Source organism: Gastrolobium bilobum, unplaced genomic scaffold (genome assembly GCF_033153095.1).
Source record: "Gastrolobium bilobum isolate Gb01-03AN ecotype WA unplaced genomic scaffold, APGP_CSIRO_Gbil_v1 utg9959, whole genome shotgun sequence".
NCBI classification, from domain to species: domain Eukaryota; kingdom Viridiplantae; phylum Streptophyta; class Magnoliopsida; order Fabales; family Fabaceae; genus Gastrolobium; species Gastrolobium bilobum.
The window spans coordinates 78,643-94,600 of record NW_026897658.1 but is presented as its reverse complement, the minus strand read 5'-3'; the positions used below and the strand labels follow the sequence as shown (position 1 = coordinate 94,600).

Genomic DNA, 15,958 nt, shown 5'->3' with positions numbered 1-15,958 from the left:
ATGAATATAGAAGGGAGGTGATCAAGGTATACCTCAAGCTTCACAAACTCAGAAAAAGGGGCAGACTTGGAGTCCTCTACACAGCACTATGGTTCTGTCACTTCAAGACTACGAAAGTACACAACAAGCTAGGTCCCTTCTCCATCAAAATGGCTTCTTGAAGCCTTAAATACCAAGAAATGCTCTCACACACCACCACAAAGTGGGACAGCCGCAAAGCCTCACCAACAGTAGCTCACACTCAGAAATGATATACCAAACTCACTCACAAAGCCAACTATTCAGTGTTTGCAAGGCCAATGGAGAGAGAGATCAATGACAAGGTGATGACTTGGTTGGTTTTCATGTAAGTTTCAAGCTTCCAAGAAGATAGGAAGGTGGCAGCCAAGGTGGAGCTCTCAACTCAGAAAATAGGCTACGTAGAAACAAGAATTCTGACCTAGGTTATTGTGTAAAGGTCTATTTATAGCCCACTTAAGTTTAATCTTACAGTATCAGCACTAATAGTTACGCTTATCATTTTAATCTCAAACTTGGGATTCTGAACCTAGCCATTTTTTTAGGATTTATCATATTTTTATTATAATTTTCGCAGCACTTTGTCGGTACGCGCTTTTACGTAGCCGCTATCAGTTCTGATACCAGTTCTCATTATTTTGACTTTAAACTTTGTATTCCAGTCCTAAATATTATCCTAGGACTATATACATACTTTTCATAATTTTCCGGGATACTTCATCGGTACGCACTTATACCGTGAAGCAGAACTGGTATCCGCATTTTTCGTCAAAAAAAGCGACTTTCAACATTATTAATCACTTACTATGATTATTTAAGCCTTCTCATAATTATTAGGTCAATTATAGAATTATTTCCTAAATTCATAATTCATTTAATTAAATTCCTATTTTAACGGTGCAGGTTCTTACATATGACTTATCCTATTTTCAAGTGACCAAGTTCAGCCATGGAAAAGACAAGGAAGAAGAGGAAAAGAAAGAAATCTTCGTGGGACTTCTAAGAAAGAAAAGATTCGACTTGGTTGTCTTGAAATATCTGTTACTTTAACTTAGTTTAATTAACTTGTTAGCTTTTCATTTTGTCAACTTAACAACCAATTCCAATGATCCACCTCACTCTTCTAGTCCCTTTTATATGATCACATCTTCGGCTGAACACTTCAAGAGGAAGAACCGACTTGCACTTCTCCAAATCTCACCAATTGGCTTAGTTTCCTACTTTTATAACTAGCCTACAACTTTTGACTTTCAACACACACTTAATCAATTACTATTGGTTACTTTTACTTTACATACATTTAGCCCATGTATCATACTAGGAAGAGAATCATGCGCACAAGTCATGTGGGAAAGAAAACAATCAACCAATCATGTAGAACAATTCAACAAAACTACTTAACTAATAATTTTCTAGTCTTTCTCTCAACTTTGACCTAGTCATCCTTTTAAATTAATATGATTGGTCTATCTTTAAACATATAATTTAACATCAATCATGACTTAGTATTCAATCAACCATTTAGTAGAAAATAAGACTAGGTTATCAAACTAGTCATCTTTGGTTACATACTTTGATTTTTCATGTAATTTAGCATACCTTTGACTTTTAATTTATCAAGATTTGACTTAGTTAATAATCAAACTTAAGCTTTAACCATTATATTTCTTATTTGTAAATTAGTCCATATAGTCACATATTTGTATTTTTACACCTAGACTTTATTAATATCCTCATTTAGGTCTTATTTACCATACTTGACCTGAATTGTATCTTCGCAAATTTTATTCATTCATTTACTCAACAAAATTCATATCAAAAGCTTACTTATTCAAAAGCTAGTGTAACCTAGTAATCACACTTGTACTTCTTTTATTATTTCAAGATTTCTTAAGGTGGGTTGTTATAGTGAGTCATAAGGGTGAAAGTGGGTCGGCCCGGCCTAGCCTATATCAAGTCGGGCTTGGCCTATTATATATAGTCAAATAGAACAGGCTCAGACTTTTAAATAAGCCTATTTAGAAAGTAGGTGATAGGTTTTTTTTTACATACCGGACCCATAAGCCTACAGGCCGACCAATATCATATTATTTATTTTAAATTAAATAAAATAATATTATTAATAGTAGTATCAAATGGTGATAGTTCAGTTGGTGCATATGAGCTAAGTAAGTGGTAGAAGGAGTTAGGTTCGTTCCTTCACTAATATTATCTTTGAGAGTGACATGAGATCTGTACCAATCTCTACAGTTCCATCAGAATCAACATTTAGTGCTAGAGGAAGAGTTATTAATGCCTATCATTTTAGCTTGGTTGAAGATACCATTCAAGCTTTAATATACGACGTAGATTGACTACATAATAGGTATGACTTGAAGAAAAAACAAAAGGTATAAATTTAATCAATTGAAATCATTTTATAATTTAATTATACTCGATTAAATTTTAATAGAAATTTGACTTTATTTTTTATATAGGAGGAACCAACATCTCAGCATGTGAGATTACCTATATGAATCTATTAAAATATTTTTTGTTTCTTAATATATTTTTTTTCTATTCTTTATTCTTGTTATTTGTTTTCTACATTTAGAATTTTTTTGTCAACTTATGTAATCTTGGAATTGTATTTGTAGGGGAGAGAAGATGAAGAGAAGTTTTTAGCTATTAGAAGCATCATGATGTGTTTGTTGGATTCATGTAGTTATTTTAATTTACATAGTATAGATTTGTTTGTTGAATCTGATGAAATATATGTTATTTAGTTTGAGCATTTTGCTTTTGAAAGTGACTTAAATGCAGATTGTGATGAGTTTTGTTGTGATTCATGGTTCTGTTTGGACGTTGAAATTGTGATTTTTGTTTTAGCAACAGAATTTGAGTATTTTGTGAAGTTGATTCATGATTCTGCTTGGAAGTTAAAAATTAATAGGCTAATGGGCCAAGTCAGGCCATTTGTTTTTTTTTTTTTTATAAACGGGTCAAGCCAAGCTAAGAGTTAGACTCGTACTAGGCTCGGGCCAAGCCAAATTGAAAAAATTTGGCATAGGCTTGGGCTTTTCGGGGCAAAGCTCGGTCCAGCCTAACCCACTTGAGGCATTTGGTAGAGGAGAAATTTTTTTTTATCCGGGAATCTCGATTTTCAGAAATATGATGAAAACATTCAGTTTACGATAATATCCGAAAATTAAAAATTTAAAAAAAATTCAGTTTCCCGAAAATCCTAAAAAATACCTCGTACCAAAAATTTAGAGTCATTCCCATTTTTTGAGAGAATAAACATTGTCTAAGTTTGAATTTATACTGTCAGGTTTTAGCCAGTTTTTGTAAAGGTCATATCTATGTTTGGGGTAGAATCGAAGCCGCCAGAAACTCTGTTTCGTTGGTTGTCGAGAATTTGACAGTATATTTCGAAAGAAACATAACTCTTTCAATTATTACTCAAATACAGCAAATGAGGTGTCATTTTAAAGCTATAGATGTCTAGTTTTATGTGTTAAAATGTCAAGACTAAAAGAGTAAATACTTCTTTGCAATTTAGATTAGACTATGGGCTGCCAGAGTTGTATTTATATATACTATTTGTTGTATAATCTTGATAATTGTTGTACTGATCATTTGGGCTACTTCTTATATGATAAGTTATTGTTATTGGACATGTATGAGCTGGTCTAACTTTATGTTAGTTGAATAGCAATGGTAAAGGAAAAAAGTTAGTTTACATTCCTACACTTATGTAATGCCTATAGTTATAAATAATAGATAACAACTAAGGCAACTCTGGTTATGTTTTTGAATTAATATTGTTGTGCTTAATGCCTTAAAAAGATAATACATTTATTGTGTCATATCTAGTTGATTCTATGTTTGTAATGATGAAAAAATGATCCAAAAGAAATGTAACCTTAATGAAACAAAACCATTCAAAGCAAAAAGCATTACACTTTTATTATTTGGCGCTTAAAGTATTCTCAATAATTTTTTTATCTAAATCACCAAGTTCATTAAAATGTAACTTGTGAGACCTATTTCTAGCCGAGAACTTATTGCTTTTAATTTTAATGTATCACTAAAATAATATTATAATAATTTAACTTTCAAAAAACTACTAATATAACTATTAATGTGTATATATCCCACGCAACAGTGCTGAATTCTGACCCACGAAAAATGATGATCTAGGATTTTATTTTATTTTTTATTAGTGAGCGGTGCCTTCAGCTCCAAACATAAAATTGAAATGGACATATTAGTCCATACGCTATTTCTTGTCCGTTAAGCTTTCTCTTTTGGCGAAGCCTTAGAACTTGGATAGGCTAATTTTGGCATTTTCTAACCAAGCCAAATATTGTTTACCAATAATATGATTTGAGAAAACTAAAAATGGCATTTTCCCCGAAGGTGAGTATGAAGTAAAACAATTTATAATAACGAGTTTTTCTCTCTCTCATTTCTTGTTGGAGAAGTCAGCAATTACCTTAATATTCTAGAAACTTCTATGATTATGGTGTACGTGTAAGTACCAAACTCCCCAGTCCCACTCGCATTGCTCAGAAGTTTTCAATTTAGTCTTTTAGAATGTTATATTCCTTTAACTTTTTAAATTTAAAATTTCTATTTTTTTTAATTATTTGAGTTTGTCACTGTTAGTTTACAATATCAAAAGATAACATTGAATATTTAGACAAAATATTTTTGGTATAATTCATTTTAAAAAGTAAAAATGATATATTATACACACGCACGAGTCTAAATCTAAACTAATGTATAAAATTGGCAAAATATATTAATTTAACTTAATCAGTTTAATTATATATGTCATGTTATCTTGTAATGAAATTATTTTTAAATTAATAATATTAAACTTAAGAAGATGGCGAGATAAAATAATTAAAAATTTAGAATTGTAAAAATTAAATTGATAAAACTTATAAGAACTTAATTGAAAAATAATACATTTTTCAAAATACCCAAACAAGTTTTTTCTCCTATATATATCTACATTGAAATTAACCTCAACAAAGCCACAACTCACAACACCAAGAAAGTGACGCAACTCAATAGAATCAAAGCACCAATGGCTCAGAAAGATATGCAAGTTGTGAAGGGTTTGGACATGCAGAGATACATGGGGCGCTGGTATGAGATAGCCTCTTTCCCATCAAGGGATCAACCTAAGAATGGTGTGAACACCAGAGCCACATACACTCTTAACGATGATGGGACTGTGCATGTGCTTAACGAGACTTGGAGTGGTGGTAAAAGAAGTTACATAGAAGGAACTGCTTATAAGGTTGTCCCTAATACTGATGAAGCCAAGCTCAAGGTCAAGTTCTATGTTCCTCCATTCTTGCCCCTCGTCCCTGTTGTTGGGGATTATTGGGTTTTGTACATTGATGATGATTACCACTATGCTTTGATTGGCCAGCCAAGCAAGAAATATCTTTGGGTAAGTCAATTTATCTTTTATCTAATGAATCATTTCATCTCTCATTTAAAAAAACTATTTTTCTTTTCCATTTTTTCAGCTTTGTGGTTGAAACTTGGAACTGTTTTTTAAGTGAGTGGCATTTTTCACTTGAGAAGGTCATCTTAAAATAAGACATGATCTTTCCCTTATAATACATAGAAGAGTAAATAAACCAAAGCTTCAACATAGTTAATTTGCGAGGGATTATCACTATGGTGTATTTGTTAATGGCTTTTATACTTCAGCTGTCGCTAGATATATACGTATCCTGGCTTTAAGTTGGAGACCCTTTGTTAATTGGGGGAAATTATTAGATATTCCCTGCTACGCATCAATTATATATATATATATATACATATATATATATATATATATATTCAAGCATTAAATGCGGGAAATCATAACCATACAAAGGATGATAGCATTAAATGTGGAGAATTATAACCATACACATGTCGTTGTTGTACGTAAAGCGGCTGCAGAAATAATTTTATATATAATTTTATTTTCTTAACAAATGCTTTTGTATTTTTTATTTATGATATGTTCGTTAATTTGATATTCCAGCCATAACTTTGGTCAATTTTGGTTCCTAGATATTATGCAGGAAGACCAATATAGATGATGAAATCTACAACGAGCTTGTTCACAAAGCCAAGGATGAGGGATATGAGGTGAGCAAACTCCACAAGACCCCACAGAGCGATCCTCCACCAGAAGAAGAAGGTCCCCAAGACACTAAAGGCATTTGGTGGTTCAAATCCATTCTTGGGAAATAGATCTCGAAGATACATAATTTGTTAGGTTGATAAATTATTTCATTTCATATTATATTAGTTTGGATCACTCTAAGCATATATTGGCTTGTTCCGTATTATGTACTTCTGTATGTCCGGTGCTTGAAGTAGTAGCGGATCTATTTGGTTTTTTACGTGTGCAACTGCACACATAACTTTGGTCATATATTTTTTTTAGTAAAGAAGAAATATATTTTTTAATTAATTATGAGTGTCACTCAATAAACAATTTTAGTGGTTGTATTACCAAGAATAAAGCACAGATATTAAGAAAGAAACACATCTTATTTACTGTTTATGTTTTAGTGGTTTTATATCATTAAGTTGATTACTATGTTTTTTATGTTAAGCTTAAGTTTTCTTTTCTTTTGTTGTTTGAGGATTATATCTCTCATATTATATGAATGAAATTTTTTGTCAAGTTATATAATATTAAAGAAAGTGAAATAACGCATTATTCAATGAATTGGTCTTATCTTTTTCTTAACATGATAAAAAGTTTGGTTCATATAACATCAGAGATATAAATTTTTTTATATTTTTTTATTTTTTAATACATCTAAAACTTTGTTTAATTTTTTTTTTTTGAGAAGCATTGCCCCCAAATCCTCTCCATTAAATATTCAGATTAAATATGCATACATAAATAAAATTTCCTGAATCCAGCTACTGCTTGAAGCACTAATGTTTCAGTACTTTTGCTTTTAACAATGATATGTTGTGTAAGTACTAAATTATGGGGTAGAGAATTTTGATATTTTTTCTAATTATTATGTTCAAAGTTTTAATTTAAATAATAAACTTTTCAAAATTTAGATAATTTTTTGATGTGATTGTTTAACTCTTTTGTAATATATATGTGTGTGAATAATTATAATTTATTGAGAATTAATAATTAATTAATTAGAATAATTCAATTAATAACATCGTTTGATGTCCGGAAATCAACGATTAAAATTAAGTGTAAGATTTGTTATTCTTACATCGGTATAAATTGATCATGTCCTTATATATATCATTTATGAAAATTTTTAAAAAAGATGATGAAATGACAAAACAAATATTCATACTGCATACAAAGTTTTACTAGTTTAGCATTTTAAAAAAGGTTATGTTTATCTCATTTTACATGAGATAAACAACTCTCCTACACACAAAAAAGAGTTGAATCTCACCACTTTTTTTTCTCTCTCCTCTTACCTGTGGGTCCCACTTATACTTTTATTTCTACAACATAAGATAATTTTTTCCTACAACATAAGAAAAATATATCCCTTTTAAAAAAAGGGGCAGGATATACTTACATTTACAACCAACCTAATCACCGATGATTTCCGTCAATCTAACGGTTATTATTTATTATGAATTAATAATTAATTAATAAATGCGACCCAATACTTTCTAATAAATCATAATCGTTAGATTGACGGGAATCAACGGTGATTAGGTTAATCGTAAAGGTTGTAAACTTTTTTGGTATATCATTTCCCTTTTAAAAATTGTGAAACCACCTACGAGAGTTTGATCCTTTATTATTATTTTTCCTTGTCTTTATCAGTGTCCTCTCAATTAAAAACTGATAATTAAATTTAAAAAAATACACATGTCTAAGTAGCAATTTTCTTGATTGTCAATTCTGAATTAGTTCAATATAATATAACGATAATGAAAATAAAAAATTTGATTTTGCAACCTTTGAGGAATACATGAGCCAAATATTCCAATCAAATAGAAGGAATAAAATAAGAAAAGAATATTACCCAAAAAAAATATAAAAGGCAAGTTAAGAAAGGAAAACAAGAGAGAGAATACAGAAGATTAATTTGCTCTTACGCTTTACCCAGAATTCTATTTTTGTCCCGAAAAGAAGATATTCTTCCTTTTCTTGGTCCTATTTCGAAGATTTTTTTTTTTAAAGCTTTTCTTCACCTTGTAAATAAAACTTGGCTAAATAGATTTTGCAAAAGTTCTTATAATAATAATAAAAAAATATTATAATGAAGAAAAAGTCAAAAGTCAACAGTCAAAAGCTCTTAGGAATTTTTTTTAAAGTTGTATCAACGTTTATTTAAAATGTGTATTTTTTTAAAAAAATAAATAATTTTTAAGCTAAAAATTTTATATAATCATCAAACAGTTTGTAATTTTATTTTTTATTTTTTATTTTTTTAAATTTAATTTAAAAATAACTTTTAACTTTAAAAAAGAATGTCAAATAGACTTAAAAAGGTTGAAAGAAACAGAAGCTCCGAGAAATGCTACATGTTACAAGCAAAAGCACCACTCCTACAAGCCATATTAGTTCTTACAATCTATGAGAGGATATCTTGTCCTGTATTACAGTATCTAAGGCCGTTCGGATGTAAAACAAGAACTTGCCTTTCCTAATTTTAAAAGTGTTTTCTACAAAAATTAAAATTATTTAGATTTTAAAATAAAAATAATTGAATTTTAACTTCTATCTTTTTTAGAAATTAAAATATTTAACTTACAAAACTTTTTTTGATTATTTTTGTAACTTTTGCTTTTTTTTAAAAATCAAACATCCAAAGAGACTAAGTAATAATTTTTTTTTTCCAAAAAATAGTAACTCTTAACTAAAAAAAAATTCATCCAAACGAGCAAATGTCACATCATCACAAGCTCGTCATTCGGGGTGGCAAAATACCAAAAACGCAAGCTTTCAATTTCCTCTAAACTGATCTGACCTGAGATCGCAAATCCCAAGTTTGTCTATGAAGAGTAGATCTAATTAGATTAGTGTCTATAATAGATTTCCAGATTAATTAATAGAAATATTCTATTCAATCTCATATAGTTAATAGGGTATATCGTAAAACCAAAAAAAAACAATCAAAAATATAATCAAAAAAAAATAAAATAAATAGAATCAAAATAGAAAATTTGGAATATGGAATTCGGATATTCTCTGAATATTCTAAATATTCGATAAATACTATTAATCCATAATTCTGAGCTTCATGTTACTTATCCCAAGAGACATGTCAGATCCAGGACATCACAATTCAATTGAATGGGATGACAGTTTCTCATCTGAAATATGTACAAAAAAGATTTTGATCAAATCACATGTTAGGGGTGTTTACATAAGCTAGGCTAGCTTAAACTTTAACTCAAATAAATCAAACCTGTATAAAAACCTTAGGGCTTGTTTGATGTGATGTATAAGACATGATAGTATAAGCTTATATTATATGTTATGACATTTTCAGTTATTTGGTGTGACCATCGTATAATAGAAACTTATACAGCATAATCCCTTAATACATCAAAACGACGTATAACTTAATCCGGCCTAAGGGGGAGAGATAATGCCTGATAAGAGATTGGTGTATTAACATCGTTGACCAATGTAATTTTCAAAAATTAATATATTATTTAATATTAATCTATTAAAATAAAAATTAATTTTTCAATATATTAATTTTAAAATACTAAATATTTTTATTTTTAAAAAAATTAATTTATATTTTGAACACACTGATCAATAAATTTTTAAAAAAATTATATCATATAATATTTTTTGAAGAATTATATAAATTCTTTATTAAAAATATTTATTTGTATTCTATATAGTATTATATAGTCATTACCAAATACTGGATGATATTATCTTATACAATATATTATTTTATATAATATCGTGCCAAACACTAGATAATATTAAAATTCAATCAGGTCTTATACAATCAGGCCTTATACTATCAAGTCTTATATTATCAGATCTTATCTTATACTATGCACCAAACATGCCCTTAGAAGACTAGCCTAACCTTTTAGTCTATATAAACTCAAATTACAAATCTGACCTGTATTTAAAAAATAAAACTCTTAGCCTAAACCTATTAATCTGTTTAAAGCTATTAAACATTCAATAATTAAAAAATAATTAATATCATATAAATAATATAATATAAATCAACCTGTAAACTTATAAGTCCGACATATATAAAAAAACCTATAACCTACTTTTTAAATGACTAGTTTTTAAAAGCTTATGTCTATTCTATTTGACTATTTGTAATAAGTCAAAACTGACCTAATATGGAAGATTTATTTTGGCACTTCCAATGCACAAAATATTGCATGGGACAGAAGAGGGAGAGTGAAAGAGAGATTGAGATGAGTGGAGAAAGGAGAGAAAAAAAAAATTCCATGTGTCATTCCTTTGATGGGAAGACCACCATAATCCAGGAGCATTTTAAAATTTTTCCTAATATACATTAAGTCATAGATCCGTCAGCCTAATCCATTTATACCTTTAGATATAATATTTTGCTATTTCAATAGTATGGCAAACAACCACCACTCCAAGATCATGAAAATGAAAATAAGGTTTATATAACAATATTCCCAAATATATATATATATATATATATATATATATATATATATAATTCAGAGATAAGAAATGATACAACAAATTATTTGATAAAACTAAATTACTTTTCTATTCTCAGAAATGAACCAATAATCCAAAAACATAAATAAACAAAAATAAAAAACAATTTTTTTTAGTTTTTATTTCCTGATACTATTTATTACTTGTATACAATATAAAATGTATTATGAAAAAATGTATTATCAAGATAACACACGCAATTTATTAAATGTACTATTTATTAAATACATATTATTTCTTAGTGGGAATAAAAATAGTGTTATCAAATACGTTTTTCCCCAAAAAATCTTCCCAAGCACATACATAAATTAAAAAAAAATTCTCTTCAGAAACAAAGCCATAAACAAAACCAGAGAACATAATGATTCTCCTACACATCCTAAAGGTGAAAATAATTAAATACATAAAACAATCATTTATGCATACTATAAATTATCGTAGTCCGCATCACAAAGAAAGTAAATGAGAATGTTAATTGGTCAACACGGTAAGACCTTTAGCCAACATTCAGCTCCCGTCAGCAATACATATATGGGGGAAATCACAGAATTTCATCAAGCAAACAATGGAGAGAGTGATATAGACACATGAAGCTATTTTCTCCTATCCAACAGCCTCAACATCTGAAGAGGATTTCAGGTGAGCTCACCGGATACTGATGGTCTTGAAAGTTTACAATATGCTACAACACTGATTGGTTTTTTTCGCCTGTTTGTAGAACATCTGTTTCAAACACCAGCATCAGGTTCTTGGGTCAGCAAACTAACTAGTGGGAAATAAATTTCCTTTCATGGTTAACTGAAACAAGTTCTTCTAAATATAAAACCAAATATGGTATTCAAAACAAGTCGTGTCCTATTATAGCAATAAATAGAATTTTCTTAACAACCAAAAATTGATAAATATTTAAATATCAAAATAAATATTGAAAAGAAAAAGATTGGAATCATTAGAAGTATAAATAATGGAAAAAAATCTTATAAGTACAGAGTATAGAATAAATAAAGGCAAGGAACAAACGAAGTCTTACCTATAGAATTTCATGTTTTGTTCAGTATTATATAGTGGCAAAAGAAGATATAATGTAATAGATTGTAATGCAATTATACATACGAACATATAAAGAAGCAAAACTTCATTCGAAGATAGCCTTGACTTATGATAAATTGATAAGGATGTTGAACATTGTAAGACTAAATAATCGTTACCCTCCCCAAAAACTTCCCTGTCGTTCTGCCCTCTTATAACCCTATAAACACAACCACACATATACTACTTGAAAATCAATATTCAGACAATCAGTTTAAAACAAAAAGCAGGTTCCTGAGCAACATTTATAACACCATGACCTCACAGACAATATATTATTAGACATTAGCAGATTAGATGAAAGCAGTAAGCACATTCTGATATAGATAGACCCCAAAAGACAATAACACAAATGTCTAATGGGAAGAAAAAACCCAAGGAACACCTAAATTTATATACTGCATGTTCTTCATATTAATTTATTTCCTCTGATCACCTAAATAAAAGCATTGCTAAGGATTTATGCTAAAAGCAAAGACATTAATCACAAGAATAAAATAAAATATTCATCACGCATGCTTAATGATGATCATAACCAACCATAAAACAAAGTTTAAGGAACAGAAAATAAGAAGAGGCACACTAACAATAGATGTCTGAATGTATGTATGCATTCATGTGTTAGTCCCAAATGCAAAGCTGTAAAACAGGAGCTGTCTTAGTGTACCTGCGATGCTGCACTCAGATCAGAACTCTTCTCAACCAAACTGTCCAGCTTCTCCCCTCGTGCAAGTACACTATCAATAGTCTTATGCTGTTTATAAACAGAAAGTCATCATATGGTGAGAGAAAATAACAAAGTCATGGATAAACACTCCATTATATGTCTGTGATGCGATTCTTAGAAATCTATGCATTAGAAAACCAAACAGAGAACTTAAACAAGCCCATAGTGAGGGACAAAATAAGAAAAGCCCACTAACCCACATAAAATAGCTAAATCAAGACTACCAAATTATATTTAGACTGAACAAGTATTAATAGCAACTGAAAGATTGATGATCTGCTGACAGACACCATGTAAAATTTAGGAAATCACACCACTACGCTAAGAAAGGATAAATTCACAAGAGTACATTATATTTGGCTCCATTAGAGTGATGCTGAACTTGCATGATGCTGGCATTGTCATTTGTAAACCAATGCCAAATTCTCAAGCAAACAAGGATTTCATTCAGAAAATTACCAAGCATACCACTGTTAAGTTTAAAATTGAATAACTACATGACAAAATGTCTAACTAAAGAGAAGTAAATTTAGAAGACAAAAGATGCAGGGAACCCATCTACTGCTTTGCAGATATAACATAATGCACATTTAGCACAATACTTACAAGGATGATTTTTGTTTCATCCAGCTCCCTCTGGATTTTCAACAATTTGTCAGCCTCTGCAGGGTCCTGAAGATTTGGCAGGCACAGATGAAAGGGGGTTCAAGTCAAAAGTAATCATGTGAAAATATTAGCAGAAAGGAAAAACTTTTTTAACACAATGTGAAATATTATGCAATTTTTTAACAAAAAATAAAAAAAATCTCTCCTATAGCTGAAGCTGATTCAACAAAGAAGAGGTATTTACATACCTGGAATTTTGCCAGAGCTTCATTCAAATAGGGCCATGGTTGAGTACTATCTGCCTGAACACTTCTCCATGACTCACCAAAACTTTTTTGATATTCATCCAGCAGCTACAAGACATTATATTTTATTAACATCTAATAAAACAATAAAATAACATGCAGCAGACACATTCTGTCTGATATAACAGCTATTGTAATCTGACATTTAATTACTGTTATCCATTGCAATTACTTCAAGTTTCTTAAAACCAAAAGGAAAATACTTTGTAACTTGCTTGCTTGCTACAATGCTTACCCCTCCTTTGTCTGCCACCAAGCATACGGAAACTAACTTGCATGCAGTCACTCAATAGACATGAAATTCTCACCACTTAAAACAAGACATTTGAACTCATGGGGGACAAATTACTTTAAGAAGCTAATCATTTAGTTATAGCGTAGAAATTGCATGCTTACTCCTTTGTCCACCATCAATCATACGGAAATTTACTTGCATACAATCACTCAATAGACATGGAATTCTCACTAGAAACAAGAAATTTGAACTTAGGGAGAGGGGGGAGGGGGACAAATGGCTTCAAGGATATAATCATTTAGTTATGGTGCAGACCACTATGGAGCATAAGCAGTCACATACACAAAAAGAGGACAAATGAGGTTCACATATGAGATCCTTGTTATTCCACCAAAACTGAATAATAAAAAGTCTAACCAGGAATGTCACACATGAGGGCCAAGGTGTAAAGGATAAACGGCATTAATAATGGTATGCTAATTGGGCAATATGAACAGTAAACTATCATACTTGTTAAACCAGTTGTTTTCATTATTTCATCAGATTTGGAATTAATATGAAATATTCATATTTGTAGCACATAGAATTAGAAACCTGAGACCTAGACCCAAACAATGAAAAACTAGAAAGAATTCAGAATTTAATTGATGGTCACCCGCATTGACATGTTCACCATGAGCAAGTGAAACATAATCAGAATTAGTATGATACCATGACAATAAAAAGTGATAAAAATGGAAAACAAGGCCATCCCCACTTTCATGAGGATCTCCATCAATTAAATAACTAAAACACAAGATTTCTTACATAATTATAATATCCTCAGAAATACAAGAGACATAGTAATCATGTACCCTCATAAACAATATCTTCCTAATTTTTCACTGCAAGGAAAAATGGGGCAATAACTCATGGTCCAGAAAGACTCAAAACAGCTAAACACGAAATGCCTCTAACTGGATGTTTCCATTGACATTCTAATGACAATTGAGAAAACACGTAACGTAATAATAAGCTACCACGAGGTTGCTCCAAACACGATGTAATGTATATGTAATAACATTGAACCGAAACACACTGATCTCACTCTCACCTGGTTCAGAAGAGAAAATGCACTTCGAATTGGGTAGTGATCATCCATAAATCCCAACGCACAAAGGCCATTTCTGTTGTATGAATGCACCTTGTACTCTGCAAAACGAAAAAACGTTTCAAATAATCACAATTTGCTTACCAAAAAATAAAATAAAATAAAAATACCCACCACCGGATATGAAAACATATGATTATGTATCAAACCAATTATGATTTCTATTATTTTGCTTTGTTGTGTCCTCCTCCCCCCGCCCCCAAAAAAAAAAACGGTTAAAAAATAATAGGAAGTAGAAACCCAATCAGCATGCAAATTTCGTATAATCAACAACCCAGATCAATAAAAACGACAACCCAATAACTCAAAACGACCAAGAATTGGAGAGAACGAAGGAATGAAACCCTACGATGAGAATCTGAAGGAATATTATACTATACCTTCGTGCTGAACGGATTGACGCTGGCCCTGAGGGGTGCGTTTGGCTACGGTGCGACCCACGAAGACGACGAACTCCTTCACGCTGGAGCGTTGGAAGTAACCGAAGTGGCTCACGTCCGAAGCGTTCGCCAGAATCACCGGATCGGAACCCTCACCCGTGCATTTTAGCACCAACAGAGCTGTGATCTTCATCTCTTTCTGTTTCTCTCTCTAAAATTCTCTGTTTCTCTCTCTAAAACTCTTTCAAAGCTACGTTTCTTTCTCTTTTGGATTCGCAGTCGGTAAATGCAACCGAGACACAGGAAATCGGAATAAAACGTGAATTGTTATCCGCTGCGGAAGCGTCTATGCTAGGGAAATGACACTGCTGTGCTGGAACCAATTATAGGGGCCCAAGTCATGGAAAGGGTATTATTGTAATTGGACGAGGTTTAAGGAATTCTGGTTTTTTCCTCGTGGGGAAATAAGGCGCGGGGAGCAACCCGAGAGTTGAGGTGGAGAAGAGTGTAGTGTTGTATTCACCCGTTTCCTGATTTTTCTGCACAGAATAATAATGCTGTAATGTGCCGATTCTAATTTTTATCTTGGGTAAAGTGTGTCATTCCAAAGGATGTAAAATTGTGTCATTTTAAGAGAGAGAAAGAGATAGATAAAGGTGGAGAGAGAGTTGACAAAAAAAATAAAGACGTGAAACCCACCTCTTTGTGAGAGTGAAATAATATAAGTTGTGTTATTTAAAAGGATAAATAATTTTTCC

At 30.9% G+C, this 15,958-nt stretch overlaps 2 protein-coding genes across 2 annotated transcripts; one reads left to right on the top strand and one right to left on the bottom strand.

Annotated features, from left to right (window-relative positions):
* Positions 1-5,051: 5,051 nt before the first annotated feature.
* LOC133309111 (temperature-induced lipocalin-1-like) lies at positions 5,052-6,558 on the top strand. Its single transcript, XM_061509850.1, has 2 exons — positions 5,052-5,467; positions 6,085-6,558. Exons 1-2 carry the CDS (start codon positions 5,096-5,098, stop codon positions 6,265-6,267), a joined length of 555 nt encoding a protein of 184 aa, XP_061365834.1. The 5' UTR covers positions 5,052-5,095; the 3' UTR covers positions 6,268-6,558.
* Positions 6,559-10,998: 4,440 nt separating this feature from the next.
* LOC133309110 (VAMP-like protein YKT61) lies at positions 10,999-15,471 on the bottom strand. Its single transcript, XM_061509849.1, has 6 exons — positions 15,201-15,471; positions 14,764-14,861; positions 13,379-13,483; positions 13,131-13,196; positions 12,465-12,551; positions 10,999-11,431 (listed from the first exon to the last, which is right to left on the bottom strand). Exons 1-6 carry the CDS (start codon positions 15,391-15,393, stop codon positions 11,381-11,383), a joined length of 600 nt encoding a protein of 199 aa, XP_061365833.1. The 5' UTR covers positions 15,394-15,471; the 3' UTR covers positions 10,999-11,380.
* Between the last annotated feature and the right edge of the window lie 487 nt (positions 15,472-15,958).